The sequence below is a fragment of the Acomys minous genome (genome assembly GCF_964271855.1).
Source record: "Acomys minous genome assembly, chromosome: 14".
NCBI classification, from domain to species: domain Eukaryota; kingdom Metazoa; phylum Chordata; class Mammalia; order Rodentia; family Muridae; genus Acomys; species Acomys minous.
This window is the reverse complement of record NC_140496.1, coordinates 64767515-64793108: the sequence shown is the minus strand read 5'-3', so window position 1 is coordinate 64793108 and position 25594 is coordinate 64767515. Positions and strand designations below refer to the sequence as shown.

At 47.3% G+C, this 25594-nt stretch overlaps 1 protein-coding gene and 1 pseudogene across 2 annotated transcripts in view; one reads left to right on the top strand and one right to left on the bottom strand.

Annotated features, from left to right (window-relative positions):
- The window catches only part of LOC311582906 (large ribosomal subunit protein uL10-like), a 41948-nt pseudogene extending 20324 nt beyond the window's left edge, over positions 1-21624 (bottom strand). Inside the window, exons 1-4 of the transcript XR_014783563.1 lie at positions 21451-21624; positions 19525-19662; positions 18256-18287; positions 16980-17126 (exon numbers count right to left, since the gene is read on the bottom strand). The product of XR_014783563.1 is annotated as a large ribosomal subunit protein uL10-like (transcript). The remainder of the gene's footprint in view (positions 1-16979; positions 17127-18255; positions 18288-19524; positions 19663-21450) is intronic.
- On the top strand, positions 10311-10780 carry LOC311582908 (large ribosomal subunit protein eL30-like). Its single transcript, XM_084756212.1, has one exon. The coding sequence runs from the start codon at positions 10378-10380 to the stop codon at positions 10723-10725; it is 348 nt and encodes a 115-aa protein (XP_084612338.1). The 5' UTR covers positions 10311-10377; the 3' UTR covers positions 10726-10780.
- Positions 21625-25594: the final 3970 nt, after the last annotated feature.

Sequence of the window (25594 nt, the reverse complement as noted above, 5' to 3'; positions counted from 1 at the left end):
GTAAGTCATGCCTTTGCCGCCATGGTGGACTGGGCCTGCAAACTGTAATCCAAAATAAACCCTTCTAACTTAAGTCGATTTTTGTTTTGTCACAGTAATTAGGAAAACAAAGCCCAGCTAATATAGATATACTGAGGGTTTCTTTTTTTGTGTGCCAATCACTATGATACCAACATCCCCCCCCCCCCATTTGAGTCTAGAAGAATTCCTTCAGTCTAACAGTGAAAAACCCTTTCCTAGTGCCATTCCCTCCTGGGGCACATGAGAGGCGTTTACAAGGTGTGCGTTATGTATTCTCCTGATACACACAATGGATCTATTCAGGAAGGAAAGCAGAGATGGAGGACATTGCGCTCATGGTTTTATCTTGAACTCAGAGAGCTGTTAGAACAGGAGTTGACCATACGGCCAGGGATGCGTTTAGGGAGTGAGGAACTTTTTCCATGATCAAAAATTCCTAGCAAAGTAACTAAAAGATAAATGTGCATGGCCACACCTGGGCTGAGGCTGCATCATGATACCGGGATTATGACAAACACAATTTGAAAATAATTACAACTGTGCAAAAGGTATGTAGAGACAAAAAAAAAAAAAATCACCCACAAATAATCCCAGCAGTCGTAGCTAACCTCCATGGCTAATCACTTTTCTTGTAATCTATTTTTATATAGTTGAACTCATACTGAGTCTATGATTATTTTCTATCCTTTTGTTTTGTTTTTCATGAAGTCCATTTTATTTTCTGTGTCTATACGCAACAAAATTAAGTTATACTTAACATTGGGATATATGCATATTTTCATTTCATAAAAAAGTTTCATGAAAGCCGGGCGGTGGTGGCGCACGCCTTAATCCAGCACTTGGGAGGCAGAGGCAGGCCGACCTCTGTGAGTTCAATGCCAGCCTGGTCTACAAAGTGAGTCCAGGACTCTACAAAAGCGAGTGTAGGACAGCCAAGGCTACACAGAGAAACCCCGCCTTGAAAAACAAAACAAAACAAAAGTTTCATGAATGTGATTTTTACCATCAGCATTCCCTTATGTGTGTACGATGTGGTTTACTCAGCCTTCCCGCAGCTGGACAGTAAGGTTATTTCCAGCTTGGGGGTTGGTAATGAATAAAGCAGGGTGAGTGTTTCAGTGCAGCTTGCCACAAACCCACCCACATCCACAGGCACACACTTAGCATCACTTCTTGAGAACAGAATATTGGAAATATTGGCTGAACAAATACATTTTACAGCTGATTTCCCAAACCACCGATTTGCTTTCTAGAAGCTTCATGAAATTTACATCCTCCCCCAAAACTTGAGAGGCTCTATGCAATATGCTCCTATGAACTGTGGTAGAGAAAACACTTGCTCCCTGTTCCTACCCACCCCCCAAAGACATTGTGTCAGTAAATCTTCCGTGACTGTAACAAAATACTCACAGCTACTTTTTTTTTTTTTTAAAGAAAGAAGTTTATTTAGCTAACAGTTTTACAGTCTAGAATCCAACACTGGGTGACTACATTGATTTGTCCCTTTGACTGGGTCACACCATGATCAATAACATGGTGGAAGTTTGTAGAAACCAATAGTGAGATAAGAAGCCAGAACAACATATAAGAACTACGTAAATCCTCTGTGAAGGCAAATGATGAGCTAGCTTATCCGCAGGTTCTGAGGCGGGCAGGTTACCCTGGGTTGTCCAGATGGGCCCACAGAGCTCACAGTGGTCTATCACAGGAGAAGAGGGAGTACAGAAAGACCTATTAAGATAGAGGTGAGAGAACTCCTCCAGCTGGGTAGCTGGTTTTACAGATAGAGAGAGGGAAGGGCCAGGAGCCAAGGGATTTTGGAGAAGCTTCAAAAGCTGGAGAAGAGAAGGAAGTGGATTCTGCCCGGGAGCCTCCAGAAAAGCACCTGGGTGCAATGAGACCTCTGTTGCATTTCTGGCCCCAGAGCGGAAGCCATTAAATTCCTGTTGCTTGAAACCAGTAAATTGGTGATAACTCGTTACCACAGCAACAGAGGGTAGTGCACCAGCGTTGTGAGTTTTTATTCCATTTCATTCCAACAGTATCTATTGCCATTTTAAGGTGTAGTTTTAATTAGGGATAGAGTGCATTTATTGTTTGTCTACTTAGGAAGTATCTCCTCCTAGGAAATGCTTCTTCCAAACATGTGGACAAAAGAAAGCTGAATAAGGATCCAAGCTGAGCCAAACAGAAGCATCACTTTGTCACTTAAAATTCTGCAACCAGAGGAGAGAAAGTCCCCACTTCTGTAGCTCTGTCAGTGCACAGGGAAGAGGTGAGTCAGTGCACCTTCCAGAAGGGTCACATTTCTGCTCTCTGAACCAAGCCTGGCCAAGAACTGGGTGGGAAGAACAGAGGGACGCAAGGACGGAGGTGGGGGACGTGGCTTTTCTGGCTGTGACCCTTTCACTGGACATCTTTTGCCAAAGACATTTCAGTTTTGTTTCCGTCGCTTACCACGAAGAGGCTTCTGTTCTTTGGTTTTTGGCTATTTCCTGGAGCCTAGATTGGCCTGGAATTCCATGTGTGGCTGAGAATGACCTTAGACGTTTGATCCTCCTGCTTCCACATTCCAAGGGCTGGGATTACAGGTGCGCACCATCATGGGCAGTTCATACAGTGCTGAAGATGAAAGGGAAGGGAAAGGGAAGGCTTCATGGACCCGGATGAGCAAGCACGCCATCTGCTGAACCACACCCCTTGTTCCCCAAATACACTGTTTATAAAAGGAAAGATAGATTAATTAATTAATTTATTTATTTGTGTGTGTGAGAGAGAGACAGAGAGACAGAGACAGAGATAGAGACAGAGACAGTCAGACAGAGAGACAGAGAGAGAGAGGCATGTTGACACTAGAGGGGTCCAACCCTCTGGAACTGGAATTACAGGCAGTTGGGGCCCACCCACCATGGGTGCGGGGAACTAGACTTGGGTCCTCTGTAAGAGCAGCAAGGGCTCCTAATCTCCGATCTGCCTCTCCAGCCCACTACCCTCATACTAATATAGTCTTGAGACAGAAATAGGAGCGTGTCCTGGAGTGTAGAAATGGATGAGGCCCACATGGCTGCGTCATGATAGGAAAAAGGGGCTGGCCACGAGCATCCCCAGATCCTAAATTATGTGCTTTGAAGATCTGGTATGAAAATATGAGGGGGAGAGAGAGACCAAAGAAGCAAGAGTCCGTTATCCTCTGGACAGATATAGCATTAAGAGAGGCCTTTTTGTTAGCAGCCAGCAACCATAAATGGCTAAGTCCTGCCATTTGTTTATAGCCATGTTTCCTATTGAATAACAAAATTCCAATTCCCTCCATACATTGAAAATCTGCACCCGTGAAGATGCCACCGAATCCTGGAACTCAGATTAACGACACCTAGGAAAAAGAGTGCAACCAGACAAGCACGTAATGTCGCGGCAGCCTCCCTTTCCATCAGGGAATTCCCATCCTGTTCCCACCCCACCAATGTGAGCAAAAAAGTCCCAGTCCTGGACAGAGCCCTGCCTTTCCTTGACACTGTTTCCTGCTGATCCCCAGAGGATGGGTGCAAGCCCTAGAGCTACTGTCACTGGCCTCTGCAGATATGGCTCTCAGGTCAATGACTTCTGGAGTTGGTTACTGGCCAGCAGATCGCCCCATCACCACCACAATCACACAGTGAAAGATTTAAGGGTTTAGTTCTTAAAAAAAAAAATCCCAAGCCTGCCAAACTGATGTGTGTGGTGCTCAGCTATGGAGGTAGTTATTTTCTAAACTTTCCCAGATCACCATTAAAAAATGCAGATGCCAAGGCAACTCCCTTGAAGAGTCAGTGGGTCTAGAGTTTGATCGGAAACCTGTATTGTTATCAGATTTCCCCCAGGAGATTTCTATTATCAAGCAAATTTGGGAAACTCTGCCCTGAGGTAATTTAAAGGTATCTAGGCCAACAGGCAGTGGTTTGGTTTCTGAGGTAGAGCAGCTCTGAGTCAGGGAATCTTCACTGTCAAACTCATGAGAGGTCTTATAGATATGGGCGAAGGAAATTATCTCAGTAAGAGACACCTGAAGGGCCCCTCTGGCTGGCAGGAGGACTCAGTCACTGCCTGAGATGCTGCAATGCTCAGACTATGGCAAATACCAATATCCCAAGCCAGCTGGGTGTGCCTAAAGGTTGAACCAGGAGCCAATGACAGTTTTCTTCTCATGAGTTGTAAAGGCTAGCGTGCCTGGCGACTGTCCTGTCTCTCACCAACATTGTACCAGTGGGTCAGAGGCAGTTGGTGGTTGTGATCATCTTATAATTAGTGAAGTCAAGTCATGAGAAGTCAATATAAAGACTTGACCCAGAGGAAGAAACAGACCCAGGCATCCGGGCCATGGACTTGTCACCAAATGACCCTCCAATGTGCATGCTCCATGTGCATGCTGCAAGCTCTACTTCCACACACACCAAAATGCACTCTTTTCTTCCATTCACTCAGTCAGTACTCTTCCCCTAACAGAAATATATCCAGTATGTGTTTGGATGAGGAAACCAAGGCTCAAAGAGATGAAGAAAACTGCCAAGAGATAGGCATGATGCTGCACACCTGTCATCTCAGTACTCAAGAGGCTGAGATGGGCAGGAAGATCTCAAGTTCAAAGCCAGGCAGAGCTACTTAGCAAATTGCAGGCCAGCCTGGCCTAAGTAGTGAGACTCTGTCACACACATACACACACACACACACACACACACACACACACACACACACACACACACACGGGGTGGGGGTGGGGTGTTGTAGCTCTGGAACCTGAGCTCCAACCATCACTCCAAGCCATTCCCCTCATGAAAGACAAAAGGATTACACCGCCACACTTCACTTCAAAAGAAACAAACATCTCTATGGAAAAGAAACAGGAAAATGTAACTTGCCAACAAAAGCAGCAAGCCAGTTCCCTCCAGATGAAAGGAACGTTGTAGAGCAACTTGAAAGTGGTTATAAAACATCCAAGAGCTCAGCAAAGGAATCTAGAAGCCTGTGAGAACAAAAGGAGAAATATACAGATGCCCCGGAAGTGAGGACCGGACTGCAGGAGCTGAGTGGATGGAAATGGCTCGGGACAGAACGCAGTTGAACAAATCATTCATGCTTTGGAAAGTAGAACTGAGGAATTTTCCCAGAATACAGCCCAAGAGGTTAAAAATAACGATGAAGCTCTACTCACATGATTTCCATACAGGCTCTACTCTCCTCAGTTTTGTCCCCAGAGCCTTTATATTAATATTGGCTAAAAACAAGCCACACTTGACCCACACAGTGAGCACCCTTCACAGGTCACCCTCAGGCAGGGGTCACTCAGAGCCCTTCCCTGAGATTTCTGACCTTGAGTACAGAAATCAATTTTAGAAGCCGTGCTGGCTAGTTTTACATCAACTAGACAAAAGCCATGGTAGTTTTAGAAGGCACTCCCACCAGGTTGGCCTGTGGGAAAACCTGTGGTACATTTTCTTGATTGATGCTTAACGTGAGAGAGCCCAGCTCTCTGTGGGTGGTGGCACTCCTGGGCTGGTGGTCCTGGACGCTGTAAGAAAGCAAGTTGAGTAAGCCATGGGGAGCAATAGAAACCCAACTAAGACACTGGAGAGGTGAGTGTGTCGTAAACTATTAAAACATCTGTTTTCTATCATATGACAATTCCACAGAATAATGTGAATTATAGAGGGGAAAAAAGACAAGCCGAGACGAGCGGGCTGTCAGCAGGGAAGACTCCTCTACACCCCCGTCCACGCAGGCTTTATGCAACTCACTCCCAAGTCTCCTCTTTACAGTTGTAAAAATTTTGAATACTATGATTTCCTTCTGGTGGAATGAATGAAATGCTGAAACTGACATTTGGTTATTCTTTAACTATTTGCAGGTTTTCTTTGGAGGAAAAAAAATTTTTTTTAAACTTTTTATCCACTGGGTTTTATGCAGGATTTTGTTGGCTTTGAATGTGCAATATTTCCAAACCCAGTTTCTAGCCTCCTGATCTCAACCCTCTTTTCTCCTAAGAGCTAAAACTTCCCCACCTTAACACACAGCTAAGCAAAGGACCTAAATATCACCAGCCATGCCCTCTCGGGATTTATTTTCCCAAGTCAATGCAGCCACCTAACCCTATCGCTGCCTGACAGCTGAAGTTCAGACCCGGTCACTGGTTTTCATGGAGGAAATGCCTCCCCAGCCCTTGACTGCAGGGCTGCAGGACACACTCTCTTATTAGCGGCGCGGTATAAATTTAACAACTTCACTGGAGATAAATTTGGAAACATATTTCAATAATCTTAAAACACACACGCGCACACATTTTGCTGTGGATACAGCAATTGCACTCTCTGGATAAAGGAGAAGGAAAATCAGGGATAAGAACAACTGTTTTTTGTTTTTTTAAAAAACACTGTTATGAAGCTGGGCCTAGTGATACACTCTTGGAATCTCAGAATACAGGAGGCTAAAGCTTGGGGCTCAAGGATTTCAGGTCAGCTTAGGCTATACAGTGAAACTCTGTCTCAAATAAATAAGCAGATAGGTAGGTAGGTAGGTATATACATCTATACATACATACATACATACATACATACATACATACATACATACATACATACATTGACAAGAAGACCAGCCTAGGGATGTAGCCACCAGAGGATGCTATGTGGACCACATAGCAAAAGTCTGATTCATTCTGTATGCTGAAGATCTGCACCCATGAGGACACTATGAAATTCCAGAACCTGAGATACCTGGGAAGGAGGCACCCAGCTAAGCATCCCATAAAGTTGCACTTTCCTTTGCTGTCAAGGAATTTTCCCCCTCCCTCTCCGTCCCCCTCCCCTCCCCCCTTGCCCCCACTCCCTCTCCTTCTCCCTTCTCTCTCTTTCTCCCTCTTCCTCTCCCACCTCACACCACCACCACCAACCAACCAAAAGTACAAAATGTCTGCAATAATGACATGCTTTAAAATAATATTTAGAGCTGAAGAAATGGCTCAGTGGATAAAAGTGCTTGCTGTATAGGCATGAGGGCCTGATTTCAAATCCCCAGACTCATATAAGAAGCCAGGCGTGGTGGTGAATGCCCTGTTAACCCCAGAACCAGAAAGTAGACACAGGAATACCTTGGGGTTCCCTGGAGAGCCAGACTAGCCAAAAGGAGGAGCTTCAGGTCCATTGAGAGACTCTGTCTCATAATAATATGGAGAAGCAACTTTGGAAGACACCTGCCATCACCCTCTGCCTCCACACTAGCCTGCATGGGGGAACGTGTCCCACACGGAAACACAGTGGCAAAAGAGTGAAAAGCTGGGAATGACTCTCACAAGAACTCTGGTGCCCCATATTTGACCACATCCCCTTGATGAGGAGGCCTGGTGACACTCAGAGGAAGGATAGCAGGCTACCAAGGTAAGACTTGATAGCCTATGACCATATAGAGCGGGAGGGAGGGAGGAATGGGAATATACAAGGGATGGGATAACAATTGAGATGTAATCTGAATAAATTAATTAAATAAATAAAATTTTAAAAATTAAGTGAAAAAAATAATGATGTTCCCATTATACTAAAAAAAAAGTGATTAATAGGATGGAGAGTTACTTAAGATAGTGTTAAAGAAGAAAAGGCCTGCATACAATATCTAAGTTCATAAAAAGTATGTGCAAACTATTCTGAGTGTGTAAAGCCAGATGCACGCATCCCCCTGCCTTCCTTTTCAAAGCAGCCAGGACTCTCGCGGTCTGAGAACCCAGTGGGTGAGGTTAGGAAGGGACAAGCTCTGCAGTCATTTGGGGACATCTGCTCCCTTAGTAAAGAGTTCTAAGTGTCATCAGACTCTCCGCATCTGCACCAAAACCCCTGATGTCAACAACTTAAGAGGAAAGATTTGTCGTAGCTCACAGTTTCGTGGTCTTCAGCCCACAGTCTTTGGTCCTGTCGGTTCTGAGCTTGTGGTTAGACTCCACCATTGTCGTGGTGGGAGCCCTCGTAGGCGTGGGAGGTAATTAATCAAAGCAAAGAGGGAAGGCTGGAGTGGGGACCAAGCTAAGGCATGTCTGTTTCCCCAGAAGCCTGCCTTTGCCTGTTAGCCCTCCTCCTACAGTGCTTGGAACCTCCCAGAATACAACAGACAAAGCAGTCACCAGATCAACCTCTGGGAAACATTTCGTTTTCAAGCCATATAACCTCTGTGAAAGTTTCAGTGTCTCTGTATTGTACTTTTTATGATAATACTGCCTTGTACCTACACTCCAAAGGCTGTGTTCTCTTCTCCCATGATATAACCCCCACACTTAATCCAGTTTAATAGTTACCTCCACACATATCACATGTTGGAGGATCTTACTATATTTCAAATCTACACAGAAAATAAGCAAACACCCAAACAGTAACAGTGGTTAGTAGGAATTTGCTCATTTGAATATTTTCTGTCTTTTAGTACTTTTGAAAATGAAACTGCCAGTAGCTCCTTAGCATTCTGGCATGTAGACCATGGGGGTGAACTCTAACTTATTTAATATATTCTTGTTCTTTAACGTGTATATAATTTGCCATTTTCCTCTGTTTTAAACAATGCTACAGTGAACATCTTGGTAGTCAGATCTCTTGCCAGCTGGACCCTGCTAGATTCTTCAGACACGGACCAAAAAGGACCCTACTTTCCCTTCTTGTCTGACAGAGGCTAGACTTTTCTAGAAACAGCCACAACACGAGTTATAGCTTAAGTGCCTAGAGGTGCTGACAGGTACATTTCAACCCAGGCAGGGAGTAGGCTTCCTGGTTGAGGAGGTATGTTAGGCAGTATTAAGTAGAGACCTGGGCAGAGGGAGCTCATCTCCTTGGCAACCACAGAAGGCCAGAAGGGAGTGAGGTACTCACACCCCTCCTGTGAAAACAGGGCTTTGCACAGAGCCAGAGAGTCTGAGTTCCCAGTTTCTTCCTGGCTTAGAAACATGGCAGCTTCCCCATTGGGAGGGCAAGAACTTCAAACCTCTACCTTCTCCCTCATCCTCAAGGGAGTAAGCAGCAGAGGGCCTATCCTTCCACTCCCCCCAACCTCCCCCCTCACTTCCATCCCACCCCCCCACTTCCACCCCACCCCCCACCCTGGGACTGTGCTGGCCACACTGCAAGACACACCCACAGGCTCCCATTCCTTCAGGCTTTCATAGGCTGCTGCCAAACTCTGCTCCTGGAGTCAAAGGAATGTTGAGCAATCTTTGGAATTTTTTCTGCTGAGAAACAAGTACTTTCGAATTCCGAGTCCCATTCAGGCCTCCTGAGCAGGCACACTGTCTGCAGGAATCTGCAAACCCCTGGCCTTCCTCAGCAAGCCTGTGGAGTGTACTGGGGGACTTTTCCCTGTTTATATTTTTCTCCTGCTGGCAGGGCTGTAGGACATCAGGACGATGAGGTCATGGGGCCCTGCCCCTCCGCATCTACGGGTGGCTGAGCTGCCAGAACCTTGCTGTCCTGCCCCAGTGGCTCGGTGTGTTCAGGGGGGTGCTGGGGGATGGGTAGGGTCAGGAGGGTTAAAGAGCAGCCCTCAGATTTCTAGAGCCGCAGCCTAGGCTTCACTCTCAGGACATCCCACACTCATGCCTGCCTGCTCCTCACTTGTAGCCCTATGTAACCTAGGAACTCCAGGCCACACTGTCCAGTTTCCTTGGTACTTCATCTGGGGAACCCACTTGGCATCTGGGGATTTTTAGAATTAATCAATGCCTTGTAAGTAGCCACAACACGAGTTATAGCTTAAGTGCCTAGAGGTGCTCAAATGCACCTCCTCAGAGAAGCCCTTTGTGATGGCCCTCCACTTAACCAAGTTCTGCTGATGTGTGTCCCTGTGGTGCCCTCCTTAGTATTGCCTTCTTATTAACAACTGGCTGTGACTTTGCTAAATATGTTTTCCTCTTTGGGCGCCTTGCTTTCAGTCAGCATTCCGGCTTCCTTTACAGCCTGGTAAGTGAAAGACCAATGAGTCAATGTTTAACACAGACAGTGTATGGATCATAGAGCCAGGGCTGGAGAGACGGCCCAAACAGTTAGGAGTTACGCTGCTCTTCCAAAGGACTCAAGTTGATTGCGAGCATCTACATCAAGTGGTTCACAAACTCCTGTACCACCAGTTCCAGGGGACCTGACACTCTCTTCTATAGGGTGCATGTGATGCTCGCTGTCTGTCTGTCTGTCTCTGTCTCTCCCCGCCACCCCACCCCATTCACACAGAAGACACATAGATACATATACATAAGTAAAAATGAATCTTAAAAACTATCATAGCGGCTTCCTTTCTCGCTCCCCAGCCATCTTGGCAGCTGATCTTGGTTGGGGATTGTCCCGCACCTAAGGTGGGAAGATGGTGGCCGCAAAGAAGACAAAAAAGTCTCTGGAGTTGATCAACTCTAGGCTCCAGCTTGTTATGAAAAGTGGAAAGTATGTCCTGGGATACAAACAGACTCTGAAGATGATCAGACAAGGCAAAGCGAAATTGGTTAGCCTCGCTAACAACTGCCCAGCTTTGAGGAAATCTGAAATAGAGTACTATGCCATGTTGGCTAAAACTGGTGTCCATCACTACAGTGGCAATAATATTGAACTGGGTACAGCGTGTGGAAAATACTACAGAGTATGCACACTGTCTATCATTGACCCAGGGGATTCTGATATTATTAGAAGCATGCCAGAACAGACTGGTGAAAAGTAAACCAGGAAAGTTTTCCTTTAATAAAACTTTGCCGGAGCTCCTTTTGAAGAGAAAATATATATATATGTCGATGCCGCCCCCGACCAGCAGGAAAGACACTAACACCAGGAACTCTTCTTGCAGCAGTTTATTCAGGAACTTTGACTACCAGAGTGACCCTGGGAAAAGCTCCCACAGAACCTTTATAGTATGCCTGGTCCTATCAGAGACTGCCACGTTGTCGCTCTTGGTTGGTGCGTTCGGATCATGCCACCTCACGCTATGCCTTTAGGCATGCGCATAAGGGGCTCGCTCAAGGGCGCATTGCGTATGCGCATATGGGGCGCATTGCGCCGGGGAAGCAGCAGGGGGCACTGCTATCTGTGGCGAGCTCTCTCTCTCTCTCTCTCTCTCTCTCTCTCTCTCTCTCTCTATATATATATATATATATATATATATCATAGCGTTATCTGGTATATAAAGTGCAGATCTTGGATCCACTTCGGTCAGATTGCAAGTCCCTGGTAAAAGTGAGCTTTGCACATACTGGTCATGTGACCCACCCCTTTGGCCCTCCAGTTTGGGTTTCTTTGCTATGCTGCTGGCTCTGGACAGGCCCTGATCCCAATTGTACAGCCTCCCACTTATCTTAGGTTTGAGCAACACTTGAAAGCTTTGAAGCCCACGACATCCATTATTCTGTCCATGCATCAAGGCTAAAAGAGCTATTTCCATAAACAAAACTATTGTCCCAAAGAGGTGGCCTTCAGATGTACGGTTCCTCGTACCAGGGGCAGAAAGAGAAGGTGGGAGACAGGCATCAGGTGGAAGACGGAGGCTTGTGGAAAGAGGGACAGTAAACCAGAATAGAGAGCTTGGCTAAGCCTCCTCAAAAGGCACCGGAAATAAGACAGTGTGTAAGCTCTGAGATCATCATCAGAAACCTATGCTTCAGCTGGGCCGTGGTGCCGCACGCCTTGAATCCCAGCACTTGGGAGGCAGCGGCAGATGGATCTCTGAGTTTGAGGTCAGCCTGGTCTACAGAGCAAGTTACAGGACAGTCAGAGTTGCAGAGAGAAAAATCTGTCTTAGAAAAAAAAAAACTCTGCTCCATTTCCATCTCCAGAACCCTTCCTCTTCTCGCTGCTTGCTGTTACTCTCCTAGGCAGGGCTGAGCTGTCATAGAGGCTTCCCAGAGTATTTTCCGTTGCCTGTCAGTCCTTTCTCAATATAGAACCCAGGGGAATCCAGGCCTCTGTGGCTCCCTAGTTCCTTCTTGAAAGCCTGTGAGCACCTGGGAAGACAGCTCATAATTTGCCCGCTGCGTCTCTCCATGACACTCGCCCACCTCCTCTCTCCCACTCTTGGTGCCATTTTCTCTTCCTTAACACTCAGGACAGGTCTCCTTGGCATGAGGTACATGCCCCCCAATGTCAACTTGATCCAGTGTCCCCTTCCCTACCCAATTGGCCTTTGCCACTGCAGTTACTGCTGCTGTCTGCCTCAACATGGAAACCCCTCATCCCCTCATCCCCTCATCCTGCTTTGTCACAGCACGGAAATTCCTGATATAGTCTCTGTATTGTTGTCTGGTGTATCTCCCAGATCTCACAAGGATCCAGTGTGTGAGTGAAGTAACCTCACAAGAAGCCTGGGAAGTGGCTTAGGCAATCTACTTCTCCCAATGGCAAAATCCCCAGGTTTTCTACAGAAAAGGCGTGATCTCAGCAGGTATGCAGCCCAGGGTTGAGGAGGCAATGAACAATGGTTGTTCTATTCCTCCATGGCCCCTTCTTCAAGGTCTTCTCAGCTGGGAGCCAGATACACACTTAGCTACCAACGCATGGGGCAGGTCCCCAGGCAGTGGCTCTGCACTCTGATTTCCTTCAGTCCTCACAACCCCAGGAGGCAGGAATCGTTCCCCTCAAGCCAGAGCAGACAACAAGCTGACTGTTGTTGGCATTGTTGGCGCTACTTTATTTGGGTTCTTAAAGCTACCTCCCTTCTCTGCCCCAATCTTTTTCAACACACCAACACAAGGAAGAGAGATAGAAAGTTAGAGGGAAGGGGGAAGGGGGGATATAGGTCTCTTTAGACTACTTCCTTCTGGTTAGGCTTACTGGGCTCCTTGGGGCAAGCCCCAATCATCATAGTCAGGATATTGCCAACTTCTCATCAAACTGCATCCACGGCAACCAGGAGCAGCAGGTGGGAACATCAGCCACCCTCTCTTCATCAGAGTACCTCCATGCCTCTCTGGCATTTATACCCTCTCAGAATCCCCAAAATGAAACTATCTGCAGCTGGTGATGATCAAGCCCCTGCTGGTGCATGAGGCAATCATAGTTAACGGCTGTGGACAATCTGAAGCAGCCCTGTATCCCATGCCTGGGATTAAAACAAAAACATATTCACATAACATAACTGGGTTTTAAAAGAAACCGAAACTCTCACTACAGACTATGGCCACTCGTATACGAGTATGGAGCTCAGATGCCCTGGGTGGGTTTGACCCCATGAAACAGATGTGCACATCTGACTTCAAGGGTCCAGACTCTGCTTCCTTTGCCTCCTAGAACTGGGCCTGGACTTTGATTTTGCATAGCCCCAGCATACGACACTCCACACCCTGCCCTCCCCTATCATCAATTTACCTCAAGCCACAGGATTTTCCCAAGGCCCCACGTCTCCCTATGTGTACTGGGACTTCTCTCAGCCTATTCGTGCATATCTGAAAATGAGTAGAGGAGTAATCAGGACCAAAGGCCCTGAGCAGATGGATGAGCCGTGAGTCAGCAGGGACAGGTGGGAGAAGACGCAGGAGGCTCAGCAGCTGTCCAGTTTTAATGGCCTTAGTATGAGTATTGCCGACTCTGAAACTGGCTTCTCCAATGGCAGCAAGCTGGAGCCACTGCTGCCCAGTCCTCAGGATCGCTTTCCCCTTCTACACCACCAAATCCTACTTGTAGGCAAAGCACACGACTTTGAAACTGGTCTAATTGAGGTAGGGGTGCAGTGCTTGTGTGTGTGTGTGGTGGCGGTGGTGGTGGTGGCGGCGGTGGTGGTAGTGGCAGTGGCATCCAGAAGCACAGTGTGACTTCAGGGGTTGAGGACTATAGCTCCAACCCAAAGATGTCCCAAACCCCCTTTGAAGAGTGGAAAAGAAGGTTAAGGTAGCTCTCTGTCCAGCTAGAGTGAGACCCGAGGCTCAATGCTTGGTACCAGGCTGCTAAGAAGTGACTTAGTAACGAGACTAGATTAGTGAACTGTTCCTAGCCAGATGTGCAGCGGAGTTGGGGACATAGCCCTGTTCCCTTCCCAGCACTTCTCCATGCTAGGCGTCCTCACACCATCACATGCTTCGATCTTCATTGCTATCAGGTCCAGACAAAACAAGTTCAGAGTGGCTCAGAGAGGTTGGGCCTGTCTGGACTACCCAGTGCTGACAGAGCCCGGATTTGAGATGCAGGTGGAGCTATGGAGCCGTGGAGCCAGGCAGAGGCAGGCAGGTTTCTGAGGTTTTGACAGGCACATACTTCCTGTCTGCCATACTGCTGGGTGTCCCCAAAGCTGCAGTGCATCCCCCCCCTACACCCCCCTCTCAAGTCATGCCGCCTTCTCTTAGTGCTGTCTTAGTGCTAAGTCTGAGGAGACTGCAAGGGTGGAGAGCCAGTGCGGAGGTCAAGGGGCATGTGCAGGCATAGAGCCCTGTGGAGGCCAGAGATGGAGCCTGTGATGAGGAGGTGGGGGCTGGGGCACAGACAGCCTCTGTTAGTCTAGAAGACACAAGCACAGTGTCCCAGGAAAACACTGCTGTGTGCAAACAAATGCCATAAGCTAGGGAAACAGCACAGCTTTGTCTGTCCTGGCTGCTGCTCATGTGGCTTCTTTGCCCCCACACCAACCCCCCTTTCCTAGCTACAGTCCTTTCCTTTGTCATTATAGCCTTGGAACTGAGTAAAAGGGGTGGCTGGGTGAGCCGAAGGCCAGGCTTAAGGCACCTCGTCTCCAGCCTTCGGGATACAGTTCTGGCTCATGGCCTTTCAGGTCTCACTCTCCAAGCCAAAGGTCATAGGAAGAAGATATGCTACAGGCCCCTGCCTGGCTCACTGGCCTGGGCCTCGGCTACAAGGCAAGAAACCGCTCAGAGCACTCCTACAGGGCTGGCTACACCTCTGTGTCATGTCTGCCTAGAATCTCAGGCCTTCGGAGAAGCCCCAGAGACAGAGTCGATGACTTGCATAAAATCACTGTGACCAGCTCAACTAGTTTGCCATGTTCTTCACCCCCTCCCTCTTTCTGTCTCTTTCTCTCTGTTGTTCGTTCTCTCTCTCTCTCTCTTTCTCTCTCTCTCTCTCTCTCTCTCTCTCTCTCTCTCTCCTCTTTCTCTCTCTCATTCTCTCTAACACACACACACACACACACACACAGAGAGAGAGAGAGAGAGAGAGAGAGAGAGAGAGAGAGAGCGCCTGGGGTTGGCTTTGAAGCTAGGGCCTTGTGCACACTAGCCAAGCACTCTACCACTAAGCCTCGAGCTCAGCCCTCCTCTTCTTCCTTATGTGGGTCCCTCCCAGACCCCAGCCCACCCAGGCAAACCCAGACAGGGCTGGGCTGAGCTCCACACATGTGGTGCTTATCACGCAAGCATTGCCTCGGAGGGTTTCGCAATAAGCCTTGTGCTCTGGTCACCCCAATGGGCTCGGAGCTACAGGAGAACAAGAGGCCTCTCACGCTTTTCTCAAACTGCTACTCAGTGCACCACCTCATCTGTGCCCAGAGTTGGGGGCTCCCCAAGCCCCCTGCTCAGTGCAAGAGGAGATTCATGAAGGCCTTGAGGATAGGCCAGATGTTTTGCTTCTGGAGACAGAGAGGCAAGGGGATGTTTGTAGGACCCGGCTCAGGAACAGGACTTATAAAACAGGGAGGTGGCCAAATCACTCACATTGGTCTTGGATCAGGCTCTCAGGCTCTGTTCACAGGGCCAACCATGCTCTCCAGAGGCTTCCATGGCCCAGGCTAGAGCTGGTAGTGGAAGGACCAGGCCAAAGAGATAATGGGTGCCCGAGATTGGTTGTTGGCTTTTAGAAAGGCGACTAGGGCTTTCCTGGGATGTTCTTTATCTAGAATTAATTTATGCACTTGGGAGGCAGAGGCAGGTGGATCGCTGTGAGTTTGAGGCCAGGCTGGTTGGTCTACAAATGAGTCCAGGACAGCCAAGGCTACACAGAAACCCTGTCTCAAAAAACAAAAACAAAAACAAAAACAAAAACAAAAACAAAAAACCCCAAAAACAAACAAACAAACAAACAAACAAAAAACAAAAAGAAAAGAAAAAGTAGAATTAATTTCCCCCTCCTTCTCTCCATCCAGCCACTTAATCAGCGCAGTCACCCCACTGTATCCAGCTTCCCCTAAGCCCCTGAGGTTTGAGGAATCTGGTGCTGAGCACAGGAGGCAGACCCTGGAAACAGGAATCAAGAGTCAGCCTTCAAAATGTCTATAAAACAGGAGGCATGCCGTTCAGACTGCAGCTGAGACTGAGTGCATGGGTGACCAAACACAATCGCAAGGGAGGGGACAGTCATTCAATGGGCTAAGCATCCTGCCTTTCCTGAGACCATCCCCCACCCCACAGAGTCCAGTGGAGAGCAGGGGTCACAAGCCTGCAGCCCCACTTAGCCAATCAGCAGCCTGCAAAGCCTCTGAGGCATCTCAAGGACAGTCCTGGATTTACACTACTTTCAGGGAATTCACTCTGCCCTGGGACACTCACACTGCTGACATCAGCTCCGGGACAACAGCGACATTAGGCTGTAACTTGACAGGCTAATAATTCTCAGGGGCCGTCAATATGCATGGTTTCAGGGAAGATGGCACACGGATGGGAAAAGACAGTGTGAGCTGGCGACGAGAGACAGTCTCGTGCCTGCGCCGGAGGAGCAGAGAGGATCCGGGCTGCTGCCAGTGACATTTTCTAGAACAGATTCTTGGGTCCTCACTTCTGAACCTTCACACTTTCCTAACAGCTGGAACTTCCCCCACCTCCTCTCTCCAGAAGCCCCGCCCTTGTTTTGAAACCAGATGCTAAGGAACCGGTTCTGGGTCTCTCTCTTTCTCTTTGACTAAAGCCTAACTGACCTGCCTGAAGATGTATGGTGTGGGCGGCCCAACGATCCATCTGCACCAGCAGCATCTCACTCTCTCGTCTGTTCTTACGTTCAGTAAAGCTTTTACATTCAGCAGCCGCTTCTGAGTAGCCATACCAGACTTACCTCTGCGATACACCATGAGGAGATGGCGTGGTGTAACGGTTAGCTCTATTGTTGCCATGTCTTCCCCACCGTATGGTCTGCCTCCCTACAGAGCCAAAATAAAAATCTTCTTCTCTTAAGATGCTTCTTTGAGGACTTTTGTCACTGCTGCAAGAAAAGTAAATAATCCCCGCTGGGACTCACTCCGCAAAGAGTCTCCTTGAGGGATTGTTGGCCCGTGGGCGTGTCTGTGGGAGACTGTCTTGACTGCTTTAATTGATGTGGGAAGACCCAGTGTCTCAGGGTTGCTACTGCTGTGATAAGAATGCAGTGACCAAAAGCGACTTGGGGAAGAAAGGGCTTATATCTCTCAGGTCACATTCCATCACTTAGGGAGACAGGAACTGAAGTAGAAGCCATATAGCAGTGCTGATGACTGGCTTGCTCCCCGCGGCTTGCTCAAGCTGCTTTCTATACAACCCTGGACCACTCACCCAGGGGTGGCACCACCCATGGTGATCTGGGTCCTCCCACGTCAATTTATTAGTCAGGCAAATGCCCCCATAGACTTGCCTATAGGCAATCTGATTGAGGCGTTTTCTCAGTTGAGAAAATCTCAAACTAGAGGTTCTTCTAGGGTGTGTCAAATTGACAATAAAACAAAACAACAACAAAAACAAAAGGGTGGGTGGGGGAAACCAACCAGGACACTCAGGCTGAAAGTAGGGACCTCATTGCCTGGTTTGGGGCCCTGGACTACATAAGAGTAGAGAAAGTGCCAGGCGTGGTGGCACACGCCTTTAATCCCAGCACTCAGGAGGCAGAGGCAGAGGCAGGTGGATCGCTGTGAGTTCGAGGCCAGCCTGATCTACAAAGTGAGTGCAGGACAGCCAAGGCTACACAGAGAAACCTTGTCTCAAAAAAAAAAAAAAAGGGCAGAGAAAGCTAGCTGAGCATGAAGTATGCACATGTTCACTTCACTCTGCTCTCTTGACTGTGGTTCAAGTCCCTGCCTTGACTTCCCTTAAATGGCATACTGTAATCTGGGATTGCACACTAAATTAAACCCTTCTTCTCCAGCCTTGCTTTTTGTCAGGGCATTTTATCCCAGCCACAAGTGAGAAAACAAAAAACAAAAAACAAAAACTTCAGGCCTTACTGCTCCATCCTTACTGCTTCATTAGGAAGAGCAGATACATGCCCGCCAGGATGAATCTAACCTCAGCAGACAGCCTCCAGTCAGTGTCAAAGGAGCACGGGAGTGATTACTTTTCACGTTTAGGTTTAGTCTAGTTACCTTTTCGTCAGTGGCAGCTATAGTCATGATTTCTAAAAACAGAAACAAGGAAAGTAACTGATATATGGATCAGCTCATGCAGGTACTGCCCAGCCCTCCGCCCTGTAACAAGAATGGCTTTAATATCCTCCGTAACAGTACAATGTTATGAAGCAGGAGTTTTTGTGCATTGGAAACGTATTCCAACTTCTTCAAGAATCTGGACCTCAGAAGAATTGGGATAAGTGAAGAAAAAAAAAAAAGAAAGAAAGAAAGACAGAACTTCAGAAAGAGGAAATTGCTTCAGTCAAATGTGGAAGGCTGAAAAGAGTGTAAGCCCCTGTAAGGCACACATGCCATGCCTCTTGTCACATGCCATGACTCTGGTCTCTTTCCCACAGCAGACATTCTAACTGACTGTAGCACCTTTTCCCACTAACTCAGGATGTGGGCCCCTCAACGTGACCATTGCAGACCGGTTAAAGCTAGCAGTGGGAGAAAGTTGGCTTGCCCTCCTCTCTAGAGTCTTGAGAAGGCATAAGAAAATGGATCAGGCTGGAGCAGATTTGTGTTTTGGAGGAGATAAAAGAAAAGACCAACTGAGAATGGGCCATAGGATCTAATTCCATCATTTTCACTTTGAGAGCGTTAAGTCTAGAGGGAGATGTCCTTGCCCAAGGTCCATGGAGGCCAATGGCAGTGGCGTTGGATTCAAGCCTCCTGCCCTTTGCTTGGGGCCAGGCATTTGGAAGCTGCTGTTGACAAAGGCTTCTGAGTGGTATGGGTCTGGTCACACAGGGGCTAAGGTCACAGGAAAATCTTCAGAGCCCCTCTCTTCCTTGCCCAGATTGCCAGGCTTTGTGGATGAGAGGCCTGTGGGGTGGTGAGTGGGGATTTTAGAGAGGGAAGCACGCCCAAGTTCATAGAGACTTTGGGGCAGACATAAAAGACCTACTCTCACTTTCTCCAGGACCTGAACTGAGGGAATAAAGCCTGATGAAGGATCATTTCTTGCCTAGCTTCCAGGTACAGGAAGTCACCAAAAGTTTTTGAGGATGGCAGTGTTATGATCTAAAAAGTGATATTCATCAAACACAATTATAAGAGATTGGTATGTCCCGCCAAGAGAAAGTATCCCCTGGTGGACCCTCTTTGAGTAAGTATGGAGCTATATGGGTTGGAGACCTCCTAGCCTGAGAGCTCCGGGGCACAGATTACCCACAAATGATGGGAACACTTGAAAGGGACCTCCGTGGTTGGCTTAATATGAAGAAAAGAAGGAGATCTTACCAAAGACCCAAAAGCCAAAGGCTATGAGGCTCCCAGCGAGAGGATAGGAACACAGACAAGGAGCTAGGCACAGCTGCAGCCCTTGTCAGGTCCCCACCAAGGTGGGCTTGTTGTTTGTTTTGGTCTTTGTTGGTTTTCCTAAAAGAGATGTGAATAAGGCATATTGTTATTTTTTATTTCTGGAATGGTGGAAAACTAGGGAAACTGTGGCTTCTTTTGAAGTTAGGCTCTGAGGCTCGTAGGAGGGTGAGACAGGAGGCAAACTCTATACAGAAGAGCAGATGGTAGTGGAGGGTACCCAGGGCCAGTGAGATGGCTCAGTGTGCAAGGACACTTGCTGCCAAGCTTGACAACATGAGTTCAATCTCCAGAACCCATATGGTAGATGGAGAAAACAAGCTCCTACAAGTTGTCCTCTGACCTCTACACACACACACACACACACACACACACACACACACACACACACACACTAAATTAATTTAACAAAAATATTTTGAAAAGAGAATACAGAGACTAGTGCAGTCTCAGGATAAGGGACCATCCCTTAGCTGACAAAGGACAGAATAGAACTACAGAAAATGTCAGACACTCCCATTGGATCTCTACCCTACCACGATGGGAACCTCACCCATATCAGTACGTAGTTCTAGGTTCTGAAGACTAGACAGATGAGCTGTGGCCTAGTCCACATAGAGTGGATAGAGTGGACTTTCTCCAGATGGGCTATTGACCATGCGCCCAAGTCAGAAACCAGTCTTCCAGTTGTAGAATGTGATGGGAGTGGGGAAGAAAAGAGGACCTGATCACAGAGGACCCGTAGAGTGATACTGGAGGGAGTGAACCCAAGAAGTGAGCTAATGTTCCTCTTTGGGCTACTGCTGACATCCTTTTTTCCAACCCCAGTAGTCACTTCTCAGAGCTCTGCCTTTCTGGGGCAGCTGACTGTTGCTCAACCTTTCCTTCTTAAATGTTAGCCCCTGGTTTCCGGCCTTCACACCGCCATGGTTCTCTTTCCACCTCCAAGACACTAGTTCCTCTTCAGTTTTTGTTTAGTCACTTCTCTTCCTACAGTAAACCCCGTGTCATTGTCTAACTTGTTCTCCTTGGTCACTACAACAAACCACGTGTCACCGTCTAACACGTTCTCATTGGTCACTACAACAAACCACATGTCACCGTCTAACATGTTCTCATTGGTCACTACAACAAACCATCACCGTCTAACACGTTCTCATTGGTCACTACAACAAACCACGTGTCAGTGTCTAACACGTTCTCATTGGTCACTACAACAAACCACGTGTCACCGTCTAACACATTCTCATTGGTCACTACAACAAACCACGTGTCAGTGTCTAACATATTCTCATTGGTCACTACAACAAACCACGTGCACTGTCTAACACATTCTCATTGGTCACTACAACAAACCACGTGTCAGTGTCTAACACATTCTCATTGGTCACTACAACAAACCACGTGTCACTGTCTAACACATTCTCATTGGTCACTACAACAAACCACGTGCACTGTCTAACACGTTCTCATTGGTCACTACAACAAACCACGTGTCAGTGTCTAACACGTTCTCATTGGTCACTATAACAAACCACGTGTCAGTGTCTAACACATTCTCATTGGTCACTACAACAAACCATGTGTCACTGTCTAACACGTTCTCACTGGTCACTACAACAAACCACGTGTCACTGTCTAACACGTTCTCATTGGTCACTTCTCCATTGACGTCCCCATGTTCCCCAAGAGAACTCTGACGTCTCACAGTTGTGACTGCATGCTTATGGTGGTTTCAAAAGTTACTTTGTCCCTAACCAATCTGTAATTCTAGGACCCCGCCCCTTACAACAGTCTGCCAAGCAGGTGTGTTAGACATTTTCCCTAAGCCTCAAATGTAATACACACCTTGCTGAGCAGTCTCCATGGAAGGCAGGGCAGCCATGTTGGGAGTCCACACATCAGTAGCTATCCCTGGAGACAAAGCTGCTCCAGTTGCAGATTTTTCACTCCAACTCATCAGCATCATGTTGCCAGAGGCTGCCAGGGTCTCTTTCTTGTGGTGTATGATTCAGAGAACACCAGAAAGGAAGGGACTGAGCTGTTGGCACTGGAACTTGAAAATTGAGACACTCTACTTGGAAGACTTGAAGACAATAGGTGTAACATCTAACCATTCTCTCCCCCCACCCCCGCCTCTCTCTATCTCTCTCTCCCTCCCTCCCTCCCTCTCCTAGGCAAGAAGATCAATGAACTGAAAACTGCTACTGACAGTATCAAAAGACTTGGGGGCCGGTGTACGCAAAACAGTCCCTCTCTGTCAAGGAAAGTTTTCTCAATGTGAAAACTAATCACGCAGCAGTGTGCATTCTCTGGCCGAATCCTCAGTGGTTAATAGACCACCTCCACTGTTGGAGGGCCCACTGAGAATTTGCCGAACATGTTTATGTCAGTACAGGGCCTCTTCCTCTGAGAATACTCCAAAGGAAAGCTGATATATCAAAAGAAAAGGGGTGAGGTTCGGGACTCTGTTCAGAAAGCATTCTCTGGTGGGGGGGTCCCTTCCTCAAAACATCAAAACCTCAGGGGAACAAAAGGCCAGTATTCAGGTGCTTTCTGCCATGGTATTGCCAACACTCAGCTACATGACAAATTCCACAACAAGGATCCGGGGCATTGGCATGCTGGTTCATTGAGCCTTCTTGTTGGGGGCTCCATTGACGTTGGAGCCACTAGTACAAGTTACAGTCTGTGTTCACATAGTCACCCATGTATTCTGCATCCAGCTAATAGAGCCACCATCACTCTTGTCTGTGCCTCTTCCTCTTTGCAAAGCCCTGGCAGAGCTCACTGGTAATTCCACATTGCTCAGGTCACAGTCTCCCTCAGTTGACTTCAACTCTGTCTGATCCTCTTCAGACAGATACAATAATGTATCATGCATACACTGAATGAAAATATTAAAATGTCCTAGAGCTCCATCATGATGTCCCTGCTGCTATCTCTGTCTGCGGTTCCAAGTGGACACTCTCATGTAGGTCTGTTCTTTAAACCATTTATTTCCTGGGGCTATGTTTCTTAGGAGCTCACAAGAAGGCAAGAGGAGCTCTCTGAGGATGGGTGAGGAAAGGAATCAGGCTCTCATTCATTTCAGCCATATGAGCTGTACTCCTTGTCTGTGCCAGGAACTATGTTAAGGGGCTCAGGATACAAAGGAGAAAGCAGACATGGTCCAGCTCAAAGAGTACTAGATGCTGACCAGGTCATTAGAAGATGACAAGGTCTCCAAGAAGGAAGGGCAGGATTGAAGGGTAACAAAGGATAGTAGCCAAGGCCTAAAGGGCTATCCTGAGCTAAGAACAGAAAGAGAGGAAAAGATCATTCCAGGAAAGGCAGCCTGGCGGTGGTGGCACACACCTTTAATCCTAGCACTCAGGAGGCAGAGGCAGGTGGATCTCTGTGAGTTCGAGGCCAGCCTAGTCTACAGAGAAAGTCCAGGAAAGGCAAGCTTACAAAGAGAAATCCTGACTTTAAAAAAAGAAAGAAAGAAAGAAAGAGAAAAAAAGAAAAGAAAACTCCAGGCAAGAACAAACTGGGAACTCTCAAGGAATTGTGAGAAACTTGGAATGGCTGTAGAGAGAGGAAGAGGGGCTCACAGCCAGCAGGGAGGGGGGAAAAGCTGTGCCATGCTGGGCATTTGAACTTTGGAACTCAAACAAATAAGAGTAACGAACATGAATTTAAATAGAATCAGTTAGCCAATGTGTGATAATCACACAACAAGCATCAGATAGGACACTGTGGCAGGTAGAAGATTCGAGTGGCCTTGGCTGAGATGATTACAGGGCTGGGCATTGTTGGGCCTTCTGTGGACATCACATGACCTGGAGGATCCGCACCCCAGTTCTTTGTGCTTCATGTTAGGACTATGTAGGAGGGCTCAGGAGCAAAGAAGACCAAAGGAGTCATGGACTCAATCCACTTGTATAATCCAATGGATAATGGAAGTTCAGCTATGGCTCTAATTGTGCAGAGTTTCCTGTAAGGCCACAGATAAAAATGGCAAAGAATTACCAGATCAAACAAGGACACTCAGTTAAATCTGAATTTTAGACAAGCAATCAGGGATTTTTAGTATAAATCATTCCTAAAGAGCACATGGGAGTATACTTGTGCTTTAAAAATATCACTCATTATTAATCTGAAACACAGATTTAGCCAGACATTCTGCATGTTTGTTCTCCAAGTCTGACAACCCTACAAGTAACTGATATTCAGATCTGAAGCTCAGGGAAGAGGGCTGGACAGAGGTGTACACAGGATAGGGTCACCAGGCAGGGCACTTGAAGTATCAGCCATATTGGGGAAGCTGCCAACTAATATTTGAAAGAGACAGAGACTCGGTATCATATTGACCCCAGTGTTTAGTGTTTGAAAGAGGAGGAAAAACGGGAAAACATCACAGAAGCGAAAGTAGAAGAAAGGCGTGGCTCACCATGGGGGGGGGGGGAAATCACACATCCAAGAGCTTAAAGCATTCTTCTTGTGGACACGGTCCCTGGTGGTCCTGGAGACTACATACAGTTCACTGACATTGTGTTAGAGGGAAAGCATCAAAGCCAAAGGTGAGTATTTGAGATGTTTTTCTAGAAAAGAGGGGGTGGTAATAGGAGGAAGAGGTTGCCTCAAACAAGGGCTTGATTTGATAATGGGGGAGAGGAAGTCATTTAAAAGTAAGGAAAATAAGGGGAATATCCCAAGAAAGAAGAGTTGAGGTATAGAAGAAAGATGACAAGGTCAGATGGCATACATCTTCCATTAAGCTAGGAGTTCAAATGCAGAGGAAGGGCCCAGCAGATTGGTTTATGAGACAATTGGAGGAGTTCCTGTTTCCAGTCTCTAACTTTATTCTATCATTGGTTTTGTCAAAGTGAGGGTTAAATATAGAGTTTTGCACGTGCTAGGCAAGTGCTTTCACTGAGCTACATCTTCACCCTTTAGTTTTTTGGAACCAGTCTCTATACAGACACGCCTGATGGTGCCATGCCTTTGAACAATCATAGGCAGGAGGCACGTACCTGGCCCATTTTACTGTTGGAGGAAGAAAATATATCATCTGCTGAGAATTCAGATGCTGAAGACTTAAGAACAAGGAATGGGATTTTCAAGGCATTTTTTTTTCCCCAAAGAGAAGAACAGATGTTCCTGAGGAAAGCAGAGCACAGCAGGGTTTTCTGGGGCACAGATTGAAGAAGATACCGTAACGGCCCCAGGCAACTTTCTGTAGCAGCCACCATTCCAAAGAAGAGGAGAGCTGTTGCCTCCATGTTTGGCACTGTGCCAGGTGGGGCAACAAAGAGCCTGCGTTACAGAGGAGATCCTGAGCTATGAGAGAAGACAGTGAGTAAAGAAGGTGGGCTTCAGACTTGAGGAAGGAGAGGGGTGAGAGCTCAAGTAAAGACAATGAGACATTGAGGATCCGGAAGGATCTCAGGATGACTAATGTCAGAGCTGAGGTAGTCCTGGGTAGTGACAAGGTCTAGAAAGTGTAATGGTAATGAGGACCCAAGATGCGGCAGGACAGAGATGGAGACACCAAGTAGCTAAAAGGCTAGGATGTGGGCTGGGTTGCTGAGGTCATCTTTGATGACAGCAGAGCCTCCTCGTGTCCCTTGCACAGTCCCACCTCTCCTGACATCACCTCCCTGTTGTTCAGCTTAAGAGTTGCCATGATGGTTGGTGGGGAAAAAAGAGGGGGTTGGGTCAAAAACTGGGTGACGTCTGTGAAACATTTTCACAGGATAAAAGATGTCATTTGTGTAATCTTTGAATTCCTTTGAACACTCATAGGCAGGCGGCAGCTGTGGCTTATTATCAAGGTTCCCTGGAACTAAGGACGGCATTTAAAATGCCTTCTCTCCTCACTGTGGTATGAACGTCTAAGAACTACTTTCCTAGTTACAACTCAGAATGCCATGTCTACCTTCCCTGCCTTGGCATCTGCCCTTTGGTGTGCCTTCAGCCACTCAGATTAGACCGAGCGTCTCACTTC